Consider the following 18,136-nt stretch of genomic DNA (forward strand, 5'->3'; position numbering starts at 1 on the left):
CATTCTGGACACAGTCTTGGCAAAATAAAATTCCTCTACTGGAGAAACTGAGGAAACATTTTCCTCCGAGTCAGAATCTGGGTCATGGGAAGAAAACCCACAGGAAGCCCTCTCCCAATCCTTATCAGAATCATCTGGAAAGGGATCCTGGGGAATTGAAGGACAATAATTATGTATAACACTGACATGTCCCTGCTGTTCCAGAGGATTTAAAGCCTGCAATATATCACAGAGCCAAAGAAATTATTCATCTATATTAACAGTAAAACTGTTAACATGAAAAGTATGCTTGCTTTTTTTTCTTTTTCCTGGAGGCCTAGTCTCATATGCAAAGCCAGAGAAAGAATTTTCATGTAAATTATTAATACTGATATAGGAGACCTTCATACAGTAGATACAACCCAGTTTGTCTTTCTCATGGGCAGATCATGCCTATTCAATCTGGTGGACTTCTTTGAAAAAGTCACCAAAGCAGTGGATGAGAGCAAAACAGTGTGTACTGCCTACCTTGACTTGGCTAAGGCATTTGATGCAATATTCCACTCAGGAACATTAAACAAATTCATAGAATTAGGCAAAACCGCTTATGTTGTACACTGGATAGTCAGTTGGCTCTCAGACAGGAGTCATGAAGTTAGTCTAGAGAAGACCACTTCAATAAAGAGGCTGGTAACTAGAGGAGTCCCACAGGGCTCTGTGCTGTGTCTGCCTCATTTCTGATATTTATTTCCCAGAAGTCAAGGCTACTGTCAAGGGCTTCTGGCTGACCAAGTCTGCAGATGAATAAAAACTAGAAGCAGTCATAAAATCCCCCAAAGACACTATCATCATGCAGGAAGGATTAACAAAGACAAATAACTGCTGCCAAAGCCAGAGTTTAAAACTGAATGCTAAGAAATGCATAATAGTACATTTTGGGAACTCAGCCACCACAGGCAACTAATCTCATTGATAACACACCCCTAACAGTATACCCAGGAGTCAGGGATTTGGGGATGTCTGTACTGGCCTCTGACCAACATGTGCCTAAGGCAGTAAGGAAATAATTCTGCATTGCTCAAATTATAAGCAAGGCATGGCATCTACATCCAAAGAGGACACCATTCCTTTGTATTCAGCCCTCATTGGACCTATCATTCAGCAGAACCTCCCCTTCAGTATGTACCTGATCAGGCACATGCAGCAAATGGAATGTCCATAGAGATTCTTCACAAAAAGAATACAGGGCGTTAACAACATGTCCATGCAGATTGACTTAAAGCCCTACTTCTCTACTCGATTTCTTACTGTTGAGAGATGATTTTTCCCTGGCATACAAGGCAACTGTGGATCCCATTCTGATAAACCTTCTACATATCCACAAAACCAATCACATCAGCTGAGGGAATTAAATCTTGCTTGCAACATAAATAGGACATGTTGGAGGGACAGTTATGTGTCTCAGAGAATTTCCCCTCTCTGGAGCATACTAACCATGTGAAGCAAAACTCTTCCTTAACCCTATACAGGCATAACCTGAACTAGTGAATGGGGAAATTGGAAATGCACCTGTGGTCTAGAACCTATGTCTCTAATGTACACATGTAGCATTTAGTTCATGCCCTAGCTTACATGCACTCCTCAAAATAACCTCTAAGGCATAAAAACTTGTGAAATACATTTAGGATGCATAGCTAGGCTTATAAAGGACACAGTGACCATTAGCCTAGCATACACCTATACAATTATGAACACACAGGGACATCCCTATAGACTGATTTAAATAAGGTACCTCAACCCAGGAAAAAGTTATTTTGACTAGCACAGAAAGAATCTTCCAGTGAAACTCCCATAATCAAATCAAGTGGCTCTTCCATGCCTAGAATGAACACTGGAACAGATGTAGAGGTCATGGTTACCCCCCCCCCTTCCAGTCCATGGTGGCAGTAGGGACTACACCAGACTGTCTCACGGAAATTAATGAATGGCATGAGGAACAAGATGTGACCACTACAGAGCCACCCACCCAGTGGCTGAGGTACTGACTCAAAGTTTCAGCAAGGGCTCTCTAGTAGTTTTCTTTTTACAGGGTGCCAAATAAAAAGGAAGTGAAGAACCAGTAGGACTATCCATATTCCTACCACGAGAAAAACCTATTTCTGAGTAAGACAGCTGGAAGGAGTATGTCAGAAGGTAAGCTGTCACTAAAGTGTTCACAATCACTAAACATATTTACTCTTCCCTCTACCAGTCCCAATAAATTACAAATTTAAATGAGCAAGCAGTACACCTTTGGCCCAACATATCCAGCAATACCTTTTCCCTGACAACAGCATATAAGAGGAGCAGGTCAGAAGATAAGTTGTCACAAAGTGTACACAAGCATTAAATACACTTAACGTTTTCCTAAATATACATAAACCTATAAAATAAATTACAAAAAGCACGAAAGCAGAGCAGGTTTACCAAAAATAAGTGCCCATATAAAAATAAACAGTCTCAGATAATAATAACCTGTCAGATGAGATGTTCTTGGATAAAATAGTGAACACAGTAAAATGACAGTCTTCTTAAAGAAATTTAGTACCAATTTAGTCAAAAGTAAGATTAAAAAAAAGAGGAGTATGGAAGGGTTCCTCAAAGGGTACATATCTGCCAGCAATGGAAGACTGGAGCCGATTGTCAATCCTCCTATAACCAGGAGTAGCAATCTTTAGGGCAGCAAGAAAGTCCTGAAGGTTTTTGATGCCCAGGATGCCGTTTTTTCCCTTTGGAGCTTGAGTTACAGCAGCCTGGTTGCATGTGTGGGGGGATCCACAGATTTTGGAAGACTGGCTGGCTGTTAAATTCCAGGCAGGATGGAATACAGAGGATGCATGCTAGAAGAAGTTTCAATTTCTTTCAAGTGATACAAGTCCTGTGCTGTGCAGTTCACTCATTCTTGCATAGATTTCTTGGAAGTATATATGATTGGTTCTAGCAACTAAATTTTTTGGTACACTTTGTAGCCTTTTCAAATGTTCTTCTGCTGCAGTGAACCATGCCAGTGATATGCAACTGCTAAACAAAAGCAGAACAATATCAGTAGAAGACAAAGGCACCACAAGCAATGCAAAAATAGTTATTTTTATCTAGGGAATACATATCTAAAGGGACATTCATATCTCAGTTTGCATCAGGTATTATACATACATAGTTAACATTTATTGTTCCTTCATCCAAATGCATTAACCATTGCATTTAACATTGAATCAGTAAAGAAAATCACAAGAATATTTCATTGGATTTTTTCTCTCTCTTATTACCAGTGTTTTGTAGAGTAGCTAAACAGGTTATTCACGTGACACTAGTATGGGGAGCTGTGTGACTGTGGGTTAAAAATGCACATAAGCTTTGGGGTTAGGGATTGGTATAATGGTTAAGGTGTTTACTGCACAGTCACAAGGTAAAGAATTTGAGTCTCACTTTTGAATGGAAAATTGGCTAGGCTTAAAATGGCCCTAAAAGGCAGCTAGCCTAGTACTTACCTATGAACTACCAGCTTCAGGCTTCTCCTAGCACTCAATCAACCCATTTCTTGCTTGTCTGGGTTGAGAGCTGGACCATTAATTCCCCAGCCAGGCTGACAGCTCTATGGCTCATTCCCTCCCTCTGAGGACAGAGAGACCTATCAGCCCATGTGTTCTTATTAAAAGGCATGAGCTAAGCACCAGTCAGAGCATTATACATACGGGGGTCCCCTGCCTCCCCACCTTATATCTTCCCCACAGTGACCACTTGAAGATTCTACTCTAAGGAGGTTCACTATGCATGGCTGTGCATACTCAGGGACTGTTTTCCTATCTTATATGCTGCAAGCCACACCAAGCCAATAGTTGCTACCTGCAGTGTCCCAGCACTTCTGATGGTGTCAGTGATGCAGTAGGTCACATCAACTTCCTCCCATAAGCTAGGCTTGACAGCAAATGATAATCACTAAAATCCTCCTCTGCCTTGGGTTTTCCATTTCCCAGGCTGCCAGCAAAACTTGAGCTATAAGTCATAATCAGTGTTTTATTCCCCTATGCCACAAGTCCAAAGCTATAACATCAGTATTAACATCCCTTTATATAGTAACGCATCATTTTTATTACAGTCATATCAACAAAGTGATGTAAACAAAGGTATTATATTAATACTCAGGTACATTGTGTTGTATTTATTCTGCAATGCATTTTAGATGTTTTTCACAGTTACCACAAAGCAAACTTGCTCATTTGTTTATTGCTTTTGCAGAAATCGTGCACAACTACTTATTTCACACCACTGAAAGCATGAAAATGAGGCATTAGATTTCATTGCCTAACAGTATAGAACCAATCTTCAGCACATGTATGCAACTCATGCAGTTAAAGAACTACTAACAGTTTTTCTCTGCTCTCTCTAATCAGTATATGTAGTTAAATTCAGCCAGCACTGTCGCACAGACAGATAAAAGCCCCATGTCCCTGGCAACCTGGGTTTTGTTAGTGGCTTTGATCTTTGTGGAGCTGGGAAGGGAAGGATGGGCATGCCCATCTTGGAAGGAAGGAGAACGTACACTTAAGTGCACCTCATGATTGATCTTTTGCAGAGGCTGAGGTTGTGTGTTTGTGTGTGTGCTCGCATGCTTGGGGTGGGGAGGTGTGACGCAGTAGTTGAGCTGCTGCTGAGAAAGGATGATATACCAGCATGTCCCAGTGCATATCCATCCAATGGCTAGCCACCCAGCAGTGTAAACATTGACTCTAGATAATTGTCACTATTGAAGTGACACCCCGACACCATGTGCAAAACGGGAAAAGGGGGTTGTGGCTGGATGGATATTCTGAGTACATGCAAGGAGGAGTTATTTAGAATATTAAAAAATCCTTCCTTAGCAGCAATATGACACTGTCCCAGGGTTTAATCTCCTCACTGGCCATGAATGGGTTTGTAAAATTCTTGGCGAGGCTTGTTGGGATCAGTACATCTGGAGAATGAGGACAGCATCTTGGTTTGCTGTGTATGTTAGGGGGGAGGGTAAAACATGTAGTAGAGGTGTATTGCCTTAGATGGTATCAGACTTCTTATTTGTCTAAATCCATTAAGTGAGTGTGTACAAAAGTAAATAGGTTATGCTGACATTCAGTTGTGTTTCTTAACATCACATTTCATAGCCTTTGATGGTGTTAAATGAAACCTAATTGTCACATCCACACAATTTCTAAATAGTTTCTTCTTACATTTTGAGCAGGTTTCTAGAATTATACAAGTGAGCAAGGAAATGACCTGCTCTATTAAGGGTAAGCGTTCACGACATTGAGACTTTCTTCATACTTTCCATCAAGGCTGCACAGCAAAGTGTCTGTGGCTTTATGTGTCACAACAGACAGCATACAGGTTGCTGCAAAAATACAGGCTTATCAGATCCCAGCTCCATGGCACAGATGAAGTCCTGACTATGACACAGATGACCTAATTTATGTTGTTGCTTGATTCAGAGGTCATAGGTTCAGAGCTTGGCAGGGGAGGGTAGAAATGAGCTGCATATTCTTACTCACCCATTCTGTAGGAACAATAGTGTTTCCTGTCTGATATGTACATGATGTTTGCAAACAAAGGCTTATGGGCCTTCGAATACAAAATATGTTATGGAAATGGACTTTGTGCTACCATGCTGGTGAGGGTAACCCTTAGGTGTTAGTAGAACAGTGCATACACATAGGGCAAGAGCAAAGTAGTCCTTTGTGGTGATGCAAGTACCATATCAGTAACCCAGGAGGTGGAATTAGGATTACATGGAAATGCCACCATAGTTTGGTCAACACTGAAGTGGACATTTTGTGGGGAGCTTTGTAGTTCTCCGGCCTGGTGACAATTAGGAACCATCAAGAAACATGGATCATCCCCCTCTACGGGTGAATTCTGACACACAGGCCTTTTGGATGAAGACACTTTTCCATCAGCAGCTAGGAGAAGGAGAAGCAAAGGCAGGGATGGAAACTCTTTCATGGCTACTTGGGTAACAGCACCCTCCAGTCAGTAAAGCTCTTACAGCTATTGGTGCTAAATTTCAGACTCCTCAACTCTGCTTATTCAGGATGTAAAAGAGCCCACATCAGTTAAGGTGCTGACATGGCAAACAGCAACAAGGACATTAAAGATCAGGAGGTAACTAACAGAGCCCAGGGATCTTTAAGAACAGGTGTGATCTCAGAGGTGAGAACTACCAGCAATAGCAGGGGTTCTATGGTCATACATTGGGGAGGCAGAGCAGTGAAATCCATGATGACCAAATGTCTCACTGTGGAGGCTGTCAGAGACCATCTGTACCACCACTTGAATGTAAAGCTGACTATCATGCATGACATGGATGCAGACTGCAATATTCAGAGTTTTTGTGATTCCCTTCCAGACTCCTCCTCTGCATCCCATCTTCCAATGCCAGACATCCCTCCCCATTAAAACACTGTGGCAAGAAAAGAGTTCTTAAAATGTAACAGCAAAATAATAATTCGAGAGATCCTGCACAACCAGAAAGCATTCATATAACACTCTAGATTCTTTTTACCTCCAAGAAGAAAAAAAAGACACAGCACCTTAGGATGAATTCAGATTTAAGCACAACTACTATGCTTCAATGTAAGTCCCAGTTATTGTTAATTCTGGATGCCGTCATTTAGTCTCTCCTCAGCCCCCGATGGTGTTTACTTTACACAAGCTAGCTGCATATGGCAAGTTTATAAAGAGCCTTTTTCCATTCTTGTGACTAACACTGAACACTGCAAAGTTTTGGATGCAGTTTTTCTACACATTAACCTTAATAGAAGTGACTTTAGATACTCTTTTCTGCAAAGCCAGTACTCCTTTAGAAAGAATTCTTCCTCTGCAAAATGTAGTGCTTCAAGTTTTTTTACTCTCAGTCAGTTACAACAGGGCTTTATAGCAGCTACAGTTTACACAGTCACCACAACAGGTTCTGCATAACGGTTCTCCAGCTGCCTGTGAAATTTCAGTATTTCCAGTCAACAGATCCAATGGGCTATCAGATAAAAACTTCATAGTCATGCCAGATTCATTTACAATGTTGTTTCCATGCTCTGCATCTTACTTTTCCATCCCAGAAGCAGCAACTTTCATAAAGGACATCTCTACTATAGGATGGTGGGACATTATTAAGGGTAAACTGTCCAAATGGTTGGTCACAGATGGAAACCAATCTGTACATCAATGTTCTGAAGATCAGAATGGTCCTTCGTACTTTGCAGGAGTTCTTGAACATTCTTACCGAAGGTGCAGTTACCATCCACACTGACCGCATGGCATTTGTTTGTTACATAAAAGATGAGGATGCACATTTTTTTCCCCTATATCAAGAGGAGATGAGAGTAAGAGAATGTTTTTTGTCAATAAACTGCTTTCTGATAGCCAGTCACATTCCTGCTGAAATCAATTCTTATTGGTCAGGTTCAAGATCTAGCCTCCTATGAAGGATCCATGCCCCTCTATGGGATTTGTATTTCATATTAGAGAAGTTCACCCTTCCTTCTTTCGAGCTTGCTGTTAAAGCTAACTGATGTAGCTATTTTAGAAAACTCTCTTTAGTGGTTATGACTTTTGCTAGAAAATCTTTGGAAACACAGGCCTTATGCATAAAGCCTAAATACCTAGTTTTCCATAAGGAGAGAGTGTCATTGAGGACTAATCCTACCTTTAAGCTCAAGTTATCTACTGAGGCAAACCTTAATCAACTAATCAATTTGCCTGTATTCTTCCTGAACTACTTAAAAAGCATGACTATCTATATTGCATGCATTTCCACAGACAAATCAGATTTTATGTGGACATCAGACTAACCCAATGTTCAAAAGCAATTCATTTAAAGTAACTGTCATCCAATCTAACTACTTGCATTCTCATTAAACCAATGATAAACAATTGCTTTTGAACATTGTATTTATTACTGCTTGGTAGTAACTTGATTAAAGTGTAGCTATCATTCTAAGTCTTTTGGATTAAGCACTTGGGCTTCAGACCAGTTGTTTTACATTAGGAAGGTTTGTGGCCTGCACTGTGGTGGCAGGACAGGTAGCTTACATCCTTCTAAGTTGGGAACTGCTGATTGAGGGCTCAGTGTCTGTTATTCTAAAAGTGTATTAGTTCTGGTTTAAGCACTTGGGCTTCAGGCAAGTTATTTTACATTAAGAAGGTTCGTGGTCTGCACTCTTGTGGGAGGAGAGGCTGGACTCTGCCCTTCTGAGCTGGGAATTTCTGGTTAAAGGCTTATAGTGCCTGCATATTTTAAATGTTTCTTACTGAAATTGGTACACCTTGTTTGCTGTAGCATAGACTAGATCCAGGCCTGCTGAATCTAGCTTTGTTTGTATTCTTGTTGTTTGTTTGCTTGTTATTTCCCTGAAATGCTAATTACACCTAAAATGTGGCTTTTCAGCGCTTCTGTGGATCCCTAGTGATATCTGCATTGCTTACTGTACTTATTTCTTTGTTTCACTTGAAAGAAAGTTACTGTTTGTCGTTTTTGCATTTAAGTTACCTGTAACACATCGCATTTAAGTTACCTGGCACTTGCTCACTAAAGCAATTATATAAGTCAGCACTAAAAAATTAATAGCACTACACCCTCACAAACTCCCCTTGAGTACCTTGTTCCCCATTGGTCATTTTTTTCAATTATAAAGGAATTCCCAATACTATTCTAGCATGTCCAGACTGCAGAATCCTTTATAAATGCATTCTATGAACACCTTCAGGAATGCATGGATCATGCAATCCCAAATAAAACCAAGACCCAATCCTCCAAAGGCAGACATCCTGTCTGCTGGACCCCAGCCATAAACAAACTATACAACAGAAGGAGGAAGCTACTACATGATACAGCAAAATCCCAAAAAGGGAAGGCATCTCTGATCAGTATTAGCAAAAAACTATGGGCACTCATAAAATCGTCTAAGGCCAGCTTCGAGAGAAAAATTGCACAGGACACTAAGGATAATCACAAGGCTTTCTTTAGTTATGTTAGGAACCTGGGTGGGAATTCCCAGATATGCTCAGAATTAGTCCAAAATGACAAAAAATACACCGAACCCACAGACATTGCCAACATCCTAGCTGACAGGTTCAGCGCAACCCCTCCCCCCACCAAAAGGGCAAATATCTATCCCAGCAGAGTGCTGCCCCCCTGACATCTCAGATGCTCAGGTAAGAGCCGCCCTCTCCAAAGCAAAAACACAGCATCAATGGGACCAGACGGTGTCCTGGGCTGCGTCCTACATGAACTCCAAGAAGAGCTAAACCCAAACATAAAACTACTGTTCAATCTCAGCCTTACTACAGGATATGTACCTAAAGAGTGGCGTACAGCAACAGTGGTCCCTCTCCACAAAGGTGGTGCCTCAACGGATCCTGGAAACTATCGCCCCATAAGCCTGACTAGCTTGGTCTGCAAAGCTATGGAAAGGATCATCATGGACTTCGTAAATAAAGATATTGGGGACCTACAGACACTGGATCCTACCCAGTTTGGCTTTGTTAAGGGCAGATCCTACCTCTTAAACCTGGTCGATTTCTTTGAAACAGTCACCAAGGCCATTGATGAGGGGAAGGTGGTCCACACAGCCTACCTGAACCTCGCAAAAGCCTTCGATACAATACCCCACTCAGGCATTATAGATAAGCTCACCAGCTTAAATATAAACCCCTATGTCACTAGATGGGTTGCAAACTGGCTCAAGGACAGAACCCACATGGTTAGAATTGCTGGAGCCATGTCAGACTCCAAACCAGTTACAAGTCGCGTCCCACAAGGCTCAGTCCTGGGATCTCTCTTGTTCGGTATATATTTCTCGGAGGTACAGGCCAACACGGAAGGACTGTGGCTGACCAAGTTCGCAGATGACTGCAAACTGGGCGCCATAATTGACTCTCCAGCCGACACAAGCATCCTCCAAAAGGGCCTCATAGAAACAGACAACTGGTGCCAGAGCCATTGCCTCAAGCTAAATGCCAAAAAGTGTATAGTCATCCCCTTTGGCAAAAACAAAATGTCCACAAATTACCACATAGGTGGTAATCCATTAAGTACAGAAGAAGTAATTAGGGACCTGGGGACCCAGGTTGATAGCAATCTCTCATTTGACAACCACGTGGTCAAAGTGGTTAGAAAAACATTTTATATAGCCCACCTAATCATGAAGGGATTCACATCTAGATCAGGGGAGGTCATCGTGCCTCTTTACTCATCCCTCATCAGGCCCATAATTGAGTACAATGCCCTTTTTGGGATGTACCTTACCAGACACCTGCAGCAACTGGAAAGACCCCAAAAGTACCTCACCAAGAGGATCAAAGGGCTCAAACAGATGCCATATGCTGCCCGGTTAAAGAAACTCCAGCTCTACTCAGTGGTATATTGCCTGCTCAGAGGCGATCTGTGCCTGACGTTTAAAGCCATGTCCAACCCGGAATTAATGGACATGCTGCACCTCAGAAAATCCAAATCCCATCGAGCTACGCGCTCGAGAGACTTGAACCTCAGCACTGAAATAAATAGGACATGCTGGAGGGACAGATTCATAACCGAGAGGCTCCCTTCACTCTGGAATAAAATCCCAGTCCAGGTTAGGCAGAGTCTCTCACTGACTCTCTTCAAGAGGAATCTTGATGAGTGGATGGGAGATCGTAGGTTTACCCCGGGTATCACTTCTGTGTCACTGTTAGACAGAGGCACAGTATACTAACCTTGGAAAAGGGCATAGCAAAATTAATTTAAAATGGGTGGTGAAAGCCAAACATACTCTGGCTAGGCTTATAAATTCCCTAGGGCAGATAGCCTAGTATGAACCTATGAACCTATATACTTATCATCACTTATAGTCAGTCAAAGTGTCCAATCACTCCATTATCTCCCTACAAATGTTAAAATATGTATAAGATATACAAAACTAAAATCACATATGCATCTATACATAACATTAAAAGAATTTAAAATGCATAATTTCAGTGTCTAAGTGATTTCGTTTTCAGAAATGGTTTTAAGGACATCATCCCATTTATGCCTGGTGGTTTGTTGGCATTAAAATATAGGATCCACTTTTGTTCTGCTGTCTCTGTTCTATTCCTTATATCTCCTCCTCTCATTCCTTCTTCCATAATTTCTAACACATAAAATTTAAAAATATGTTCAAGTCCTTCCTTACAAACATGTTCTGCCAGTGCATTGGTCTCTAACATTCCTGATGTCCCTATAGTACTCTAAAATTCGTTTGTTTAAAGAACGGTTCATTTTTCCTACAGCAAATGCATAGCAAATTTGACAAAAACTAAAATATACAATGTTTCTAGTCTTACAATCTGCATAAAATTTAATTCTACCTTAAATTTTTTATATGGGTGTGTAAAATATGATCCGGAAGCCCGGAGGGGTCCCTCCCCCACGGAAGTCCGGAAGGGAGAGAGGGTGCGAGATCGGGCGGGCCGGGAGCGCTCCCGCCTGGGTGAGGGGGTCCCGACCGACATGTTGTACAATTTCTACAAATATATGTTTCCACCCTACTTGACTAACATTCCTATTCCCATATGATTTAAAGCACAAATGTCTTTTTAAGGACTTATTTTTAAAAGAAAAATGTGGTACATCATCTATAACACTTTTCAGTTCTTCTATAGTGGTTAAAATATTTCAATTATTTTTAATAATATCACAAAACTTGTTTATATCACTGGAATACAAAAGCGGAACTCTAAGGGTATTATCAATACTTTGTTTCTCATGGACTATATCTTCTATAGTCTATACCATTATCTGCAAAATATGGTCTACATTTACCTTGCCTATCCTTCCATGTGTTGGCAATACAAGTGTCTATTTCTTTCTCTGTATACCCTCTACTCAAAAAATCTTGTTTCAAAGACTTAATTGCTTGTTCTAGTTGTGTCTTTTTATTATGCAACATCATAATTCTATAAAACTGTCCTTTCATGATGTTATGCATAACATGTCTCAGATGCAGGCTATTCTTGTGCAATAAATTATTTTTCTTACTGGGTTTCCTATATAAACTAGTCTGTATACTCCCTATCTTAGCTTTCTTAATCACCACATCCAAATACTCTATCTGTTCTAGGGAATATTTATGTGTAAATTTAAGAAATGTTGTGGTAGTATGCAAATATTCTATGAATTTCTCTAAAATATCTACAGGCCCTTCCCATAGCAGAAAAATATCATTCACAAAGCGTGTATACCATGCTATATACCTATTATACTAATTCCCTTGTAAGACTCGAGTTGTTTCCCGTTGTACTAAAGCTACGTTCCAGTAGCTATTTGCACATTCTGTGCCGATAACTACACCAACTTTCTGCAAGAAAAACTCTTCTTCAAAAGCATAAACATTTTCCAATATTATTTCCAATAAACTGCATACCAAATTCACCTTGTCAAAAATCAACAAAATGTAGACCGTCTTACCGTCTTTTGCAGATAATGCTGTAAAAGATATAGACCATGAGAAACTATGTATTGATAATAATTGGAATATTTTAACCACTATAGATAAGCATGTGTATATAGGATCATATTTTACACACCCATATGAAAATTTTAAGGTAGAATTACATTTTTATGCAGATTGTAAGACTAGAAACATTGTATATTTTAGTTTTTGTCACATTTGCTATGCATTTTCTATAGGAAAAACAAACCGTTCTTTAAAAGAACAAATTTTAGAGCACTATAGGGACATCAGGAATGTTAGAGACCAATGCAATGGCAGAACATGTTTGTAAGGAAGGACCTGAACATATTTTCAAATTTTATGTGTTAGAAATTATTTATTTATTTTACATTTGTTGACCGGGATAGTCCGACTGGATATATGTCCATTTTCAGCAGAGGCCTGGGGAGAAAAGCTCCATACAGATGAACACAACACAGAAAATAACAAGATACAATGCAAAAGACTGATACGAATTTACATATTACACATTATGAGAAAGTACCTCTCTGACAAGCTGTGTCTGAACAAAGGAACCATGCTGGGATGTCCTCTCTACCTTTTATTTGCTTTTTACTTAGAGACATTAGCAAAGAAAATAAAAGACACAGAAATTTGAGGATATAATTGGCATGGTAATCAAGAAAGATTGGCTTTAATTAGAGATGATATTATTTTGTGCCTGATAAAACCAGAGAAGGACATCTCAATGTTGTGGAACATCTTGAGATATTTTCAAGTCTTACCTGTATATAAAATTAATGAAGATAAAACAAAGGCTATAACTGTAGACTATGTGCCTGTACATGAAATGGTCCAGCAATACCCATATTTATGGGGGCACTATAAAATAAAGTATATAGAAGTCTAAACCAACTGTACCGAACATACTGAATATGGTAACAAAGAAGCTGGAACTGGGATCTTTAGAAAAGGCTAGTGGGACTACTACATCAATACATTCATAATAATGTTTTGGAGGAGGAGGAATGAGATTTGTTAGACTGATTACAGTTGTGCAAAAAACATCTGATATATAATGATTGCAATTAGGAACGTGTTAATACCATTTGCTTTCTTTAATATAAATGTATGTTTGCCTATGTCTTAAGTGATAATTAAATAAAGGTGTTTAAATAACAATGACATGGGGACTTAAGTGTGATTCAGTGATAAAGGCATTGAATTATAAACCAGTGGAATTATCTTGAGTATCACCAAACCTAATAAGATTGTGTCAGTTTGATGAAATCATTCTCTCTGTTTGTATTTCTACTGCTAGAAATGTAACTATCAACATAAGGAAAACCTCACACTTTTTTATTTTTATTCAATGTTTTTTATTAATAGCTGACTGGTTTGAGTTAAATAGTCACAAAATTCATTAGAGGTTATAGGTTTATAGACAGCAAATATACAATAAGATAATGGCACTGAATACAGTAACTTAATTTATCTAATCAGTTATACATTCAGAAAAGAAAATACAGCACCCTAATTAAAAAAAAAATAATAATAGAGAAATGTTTGTGCAGAAAATTGTTAATAACCTGTTGTCCTTCTGGTGAACTGTACAGTTTTTGTTGTAGCTGTTCTGTGGATTTTCTTAGTTTCATGATTTCATTCTGTTGCCTCAGCAACAACTTTCTTTCTTCATGAGCAGCTTTGTAGATCTTTTGCAGGTGTTTAATTTCAGTCTGCATATTGAAGTAAGACAACAGCCATTAATTATTTAAGTTTTACAAAAAAAAAAATCAATTGAAACCGTTATATTTCTAAATTAGTGTCGTGTGTAACAAAAATATAATGATTTACCACAACTTACAGAAGTATAAATTTTGAAGGCTTCCATGGTCCACCTGATCTGACCATTACTACATCGCGCACTTACTAAATATCTTATCTTCCTACCCAAATCCTTGTAAGGAGAGCCTTATGCCTCTCCTTGGCAGTCTTTTTTTCAGTCACTGTTGTCTACTTGCTTGGGAAGGTTGTACCAGTCGTTCTACACCACTTGTATGAGACATTTGTTCCATGAGCCACACACCTCGCTATTAATATTGTTGTGCATATATTTTTTTAAATATAATACTCTCTTGTGAGCAGTACAGGATTATCAGACTTCTGCCACACTGCTTGGAAGCGTTGGAGATGATGACTGATAAACCATCGATAGTAACAATCAGCTGCATGCAGTGGTTAGAGAAGGTGCAGAGACTACACTGAAGATTTAGAAGTTAACGATAGCAGTAACATAGGAGCAGAAGAAGCATGACAACATCTCAAACACAGAATGCATGAAGACAATAGAAAAATATGTGGCAAACTAAGGTATGGAAATAAGGTATATAAAAAGGGTCTACTTTAATTAAACAAAAGCGGACTCCTTCGAATACGAATCCGTCGACACATAAACAGCGAAATGCGATAACATCGAACATGCAAAACCGCAAAATTTAAACATCGAAACCGCAATAGTCGGCCAACCCCACCGCCCGTAACATACTACCTACGCAAACATAACAACAAAAAACACATACATACACTAACCAAAACCCTACTACTAACCCTAAATTAAAGCACCAAAACCCCACTTGTAACCCTACACTAAACCCCAAATACAGAACTATCTATGCACTACCCTTAACCCCTCCCTAACCCTAAGGTCCGTAACTACCGCACACTTACCCTACAGAACTATACCCACACAAAGTAAATATTCCACACACATACACTTAACAAAACCCTACACTAAACCTTACATACATTACCTATCTATGCACTTACCTTAACCCACACCCTAACCCTAAGGTCCGTAACTATCGCACACTTACCTTATGCAGCTATACCGCAGATGGGCTAACTATGACAATTCGACATTTCCGATTTCGCTATTTAGTGCGTTTGACATTTCCACGTTTCGCTGTTTACGTGTCGATGGATTCATATTAGACAGATTCCGCTTTCATTTAATTAAATTTCACCCATATAAAAAAGGTGGTGGTGGAATGCACAAGTCAAAAGAAAGGAGGACAGCAAGAGGTGTGAAACAGAAAAGGCAGATCAAAATAAGAAGGAATACTGGTTAGCTAATAAAGAAGCTAAGAGATTAGTCATGGTGGCAAAGAGCAACGAGTCAGAGAAACTCTACAGCTTCTAGAAAGTGTCTCAGCAGATGGCAGAAAAAGCTCGATCAAACTGCAAGGCAAAGACAAAGACTGTATTGAAGGTAGTCAACAGATGCCATTCATAAAGGTTTCCAGTGATAATCTGCTCACCAGTCCAGAGGACATCAAAGACAGACGGAAGGGGTGCTAAGAGGCTTCTGAATGAACAAAATCCACAAAAACTGTACTGCCGCTTGCACAACTGAGGAATGGGAACCCGTTCAGAAGTAATAAAAGCACTAAGGAAAATGAAGCCAGGGAGCCAGCAGGCTCAAATAAAAGCACAGCCACTATGGTCAAGGTTTTGGGCACATTACAGAATAAATGGCTCCTGAGGGCACTTATGATGGTATGGAGGGAAAGCGGTCACCTCAATAACTGTAGAATAAGCATCCTAAGAACACTAAACAACAACAAATGGAACAGTTACAACTGTGGGCAGTACAGTGGCATCAAACTCCTTCCACACAGCTTAAAGTACTGGGGAGAGTGACTGATAAATGAATATAGAGAGTAATAGAAAGTAAGAAGGAAGATGATTGCGGTTTTGTTTGAGAATAAAAAATAAAAACAGAATGGAGTATCACCCAACACCAGACTTTTAAAAACAAAATAAAAACAGGAAAAAAAAATCAGAATTCCACTGTGTTCCTCCTTCAAACTAACACTTTATTACACACAGAGTGAGCACTTTCTTCTGTTCAAATTCAAACTTCTTGAGACTCTGATTATAAGATAAAACTCAGCTCATAAAATAGTAAAAAAATCATGACATCATCTAAAACACATCCAATCAAGTTCCTTTAAAACCATTTCTTGTACTAGGTATAACCATCTTATTTAAAACACATTTCAAATTAATATGATCATTCAAGCCAGGGGGGCTGCCAGAAAAATAATTACTAGAAAATGGAAATCAATATCTAAACCAACTGTATTTGAAGTACTGAATATTGTAAATGAGATAAAAGAACTGGAAGTGGGCTCTTTAGAAAAGGGAAGGGTTAAATTAAATTTGTGGAAATAATACATGCAAAATAATGTAATAATGTTCAGGTGGTGTTAGTGAGGTTTAAGAGAAGGCCGGAATTAAGCAATTTCTGTAATGTTGGACAGAATGACAGTTGTTATTAAGAAAGAAGGCATGTATGCAATGTACAATGTAGTAAATGAAAAAAAGTTTTCTTTTGTATTAATGTATATGTGCCTGTGTCTTAAGTGATCATTTAATAAAGGTGTTTTAATAAAAGATAATACAGTTTAAGCTTCTTATACTATTTTTATTTGATGCCTGATGTTGACCAAATACATTTCTTGCTCTCCTATGAATTTCTTCTGTCATCTTGGTTTTATAATATGCATCTATGCATGCATGTATTTATTTTTGTTTATTTATTTACATATCAATGTATATATGTTTTGCTTTGCTTGCAGGGCTGTCCTACGGGGGTATAACTCATTTTCAGTGGGAGCTATGAATAAGAGCTCTAGACGTAAGTGCCAATACAGAAAGTAAATATATAGTTGTGTTACAATTAATAAAATTACAGATAAAGAGTTGCAACTATAATTACTCATTCAAGCATCCCGAAGCAAAAGATTAGTACAGCAAAATTATGCATATATTATTAAAACCTCTCAATGCTGATGTAAGTGAATATCCATTTGATGTATGATGGTTAGACTTTGTAGCACACAAAGGGCATGTTTAAATGTAGAGTAATTAACAAATATTAACAAAATGGTCATTCAGACAGACTAAGGTTTGAGACAGTTAGCATGATAAAAATGGTTACAGTACTTTGGTTATTTAAATATTTGTTAGTTGTCATGCAGTACCAGTTTATCAAAAGAAATAATTTGTCATTAAGAGAGAAGATGCCTGGTGATGCTGGGGAGAAATGGCTCCTGAGGGTACTCATAGCAGTATGGAGAGAAAAGTGTATTTCAGATGACTGGAGAATAAGCATACTAATGCCAGTGTGCACAAGAATAAAATGGACATCCACAACTGTGGGCAGTACAGAGATATAAAACTCTTGTCACACTGCATGAAAGTTCTGGACAGGGTGACTGATAAATGAATATACACACACAGTAGTCGAAAGTAAGATGGGAGATGAACGGTTTGGATTCAGATGGGGTTGCAGCACAACAACCTGATGTTTGCAGTGAGACAGACAATTGAGAAAACGCTAGCAATGAAGAAAGACCCAAGTTGGCATTCCTAGACTTGGAGAAAGTATATTATAATGCCCCAAGAAAGCTGATGTGAGCAGTCATGTGTTGTTTTAAAGTCCCAGAAACACTGATTAAATTAGTACATGCTATGTACAAGGACCCAGTGCCTCAAGTACAAACAGTGTTTTGTCTCACAGAGGGGTTTCCCAGTGGGACTGGATGTGCATCAAAGTTCAGTTTTGAGCCCACTGCTGTTTATACTGGTAATGGACTATATTAGCAAACAGGTCAGAG

General features: G+C 39.1%; 1 protein-coding gene across 1 annotated transcript in view; it reads right to left on the minus strand.

The window, feature by feature from the left end:
• Window positions 1-18,136, minus strand: part of LOC122790592 (centrosome-associated protein 350-like) — a 541,040-nt gene that overhangs the window by 67,946 nt on the left and 454,958 nt on the right. Inside the window, exon 11 of the mRNA XM_044058119.1 lies at window positions 14,045-14,191. Within this exon, the coding sequence (XP_043914054.1) occupies window positions 14,045-14,191 (147 nt within the window). The remainder of the gene's footprint in view (window positions 1-14,044; window positions 14,192-18,136) is intronic.

Source organism: Protopterus annectens, chromosome 16.part0 (assembly GCF_019279795.1).
Source record: "Protopterus annectens isolate FY-2018-M chromosome 16.part0, PAN1.0, whole genome shotgun sequence".
Lineage (NCBI taxonomy): Eukaryota > Metazoa > Chordata > Ceratodontiformes > Protopteridae > Protopterus > Protopterus annectens.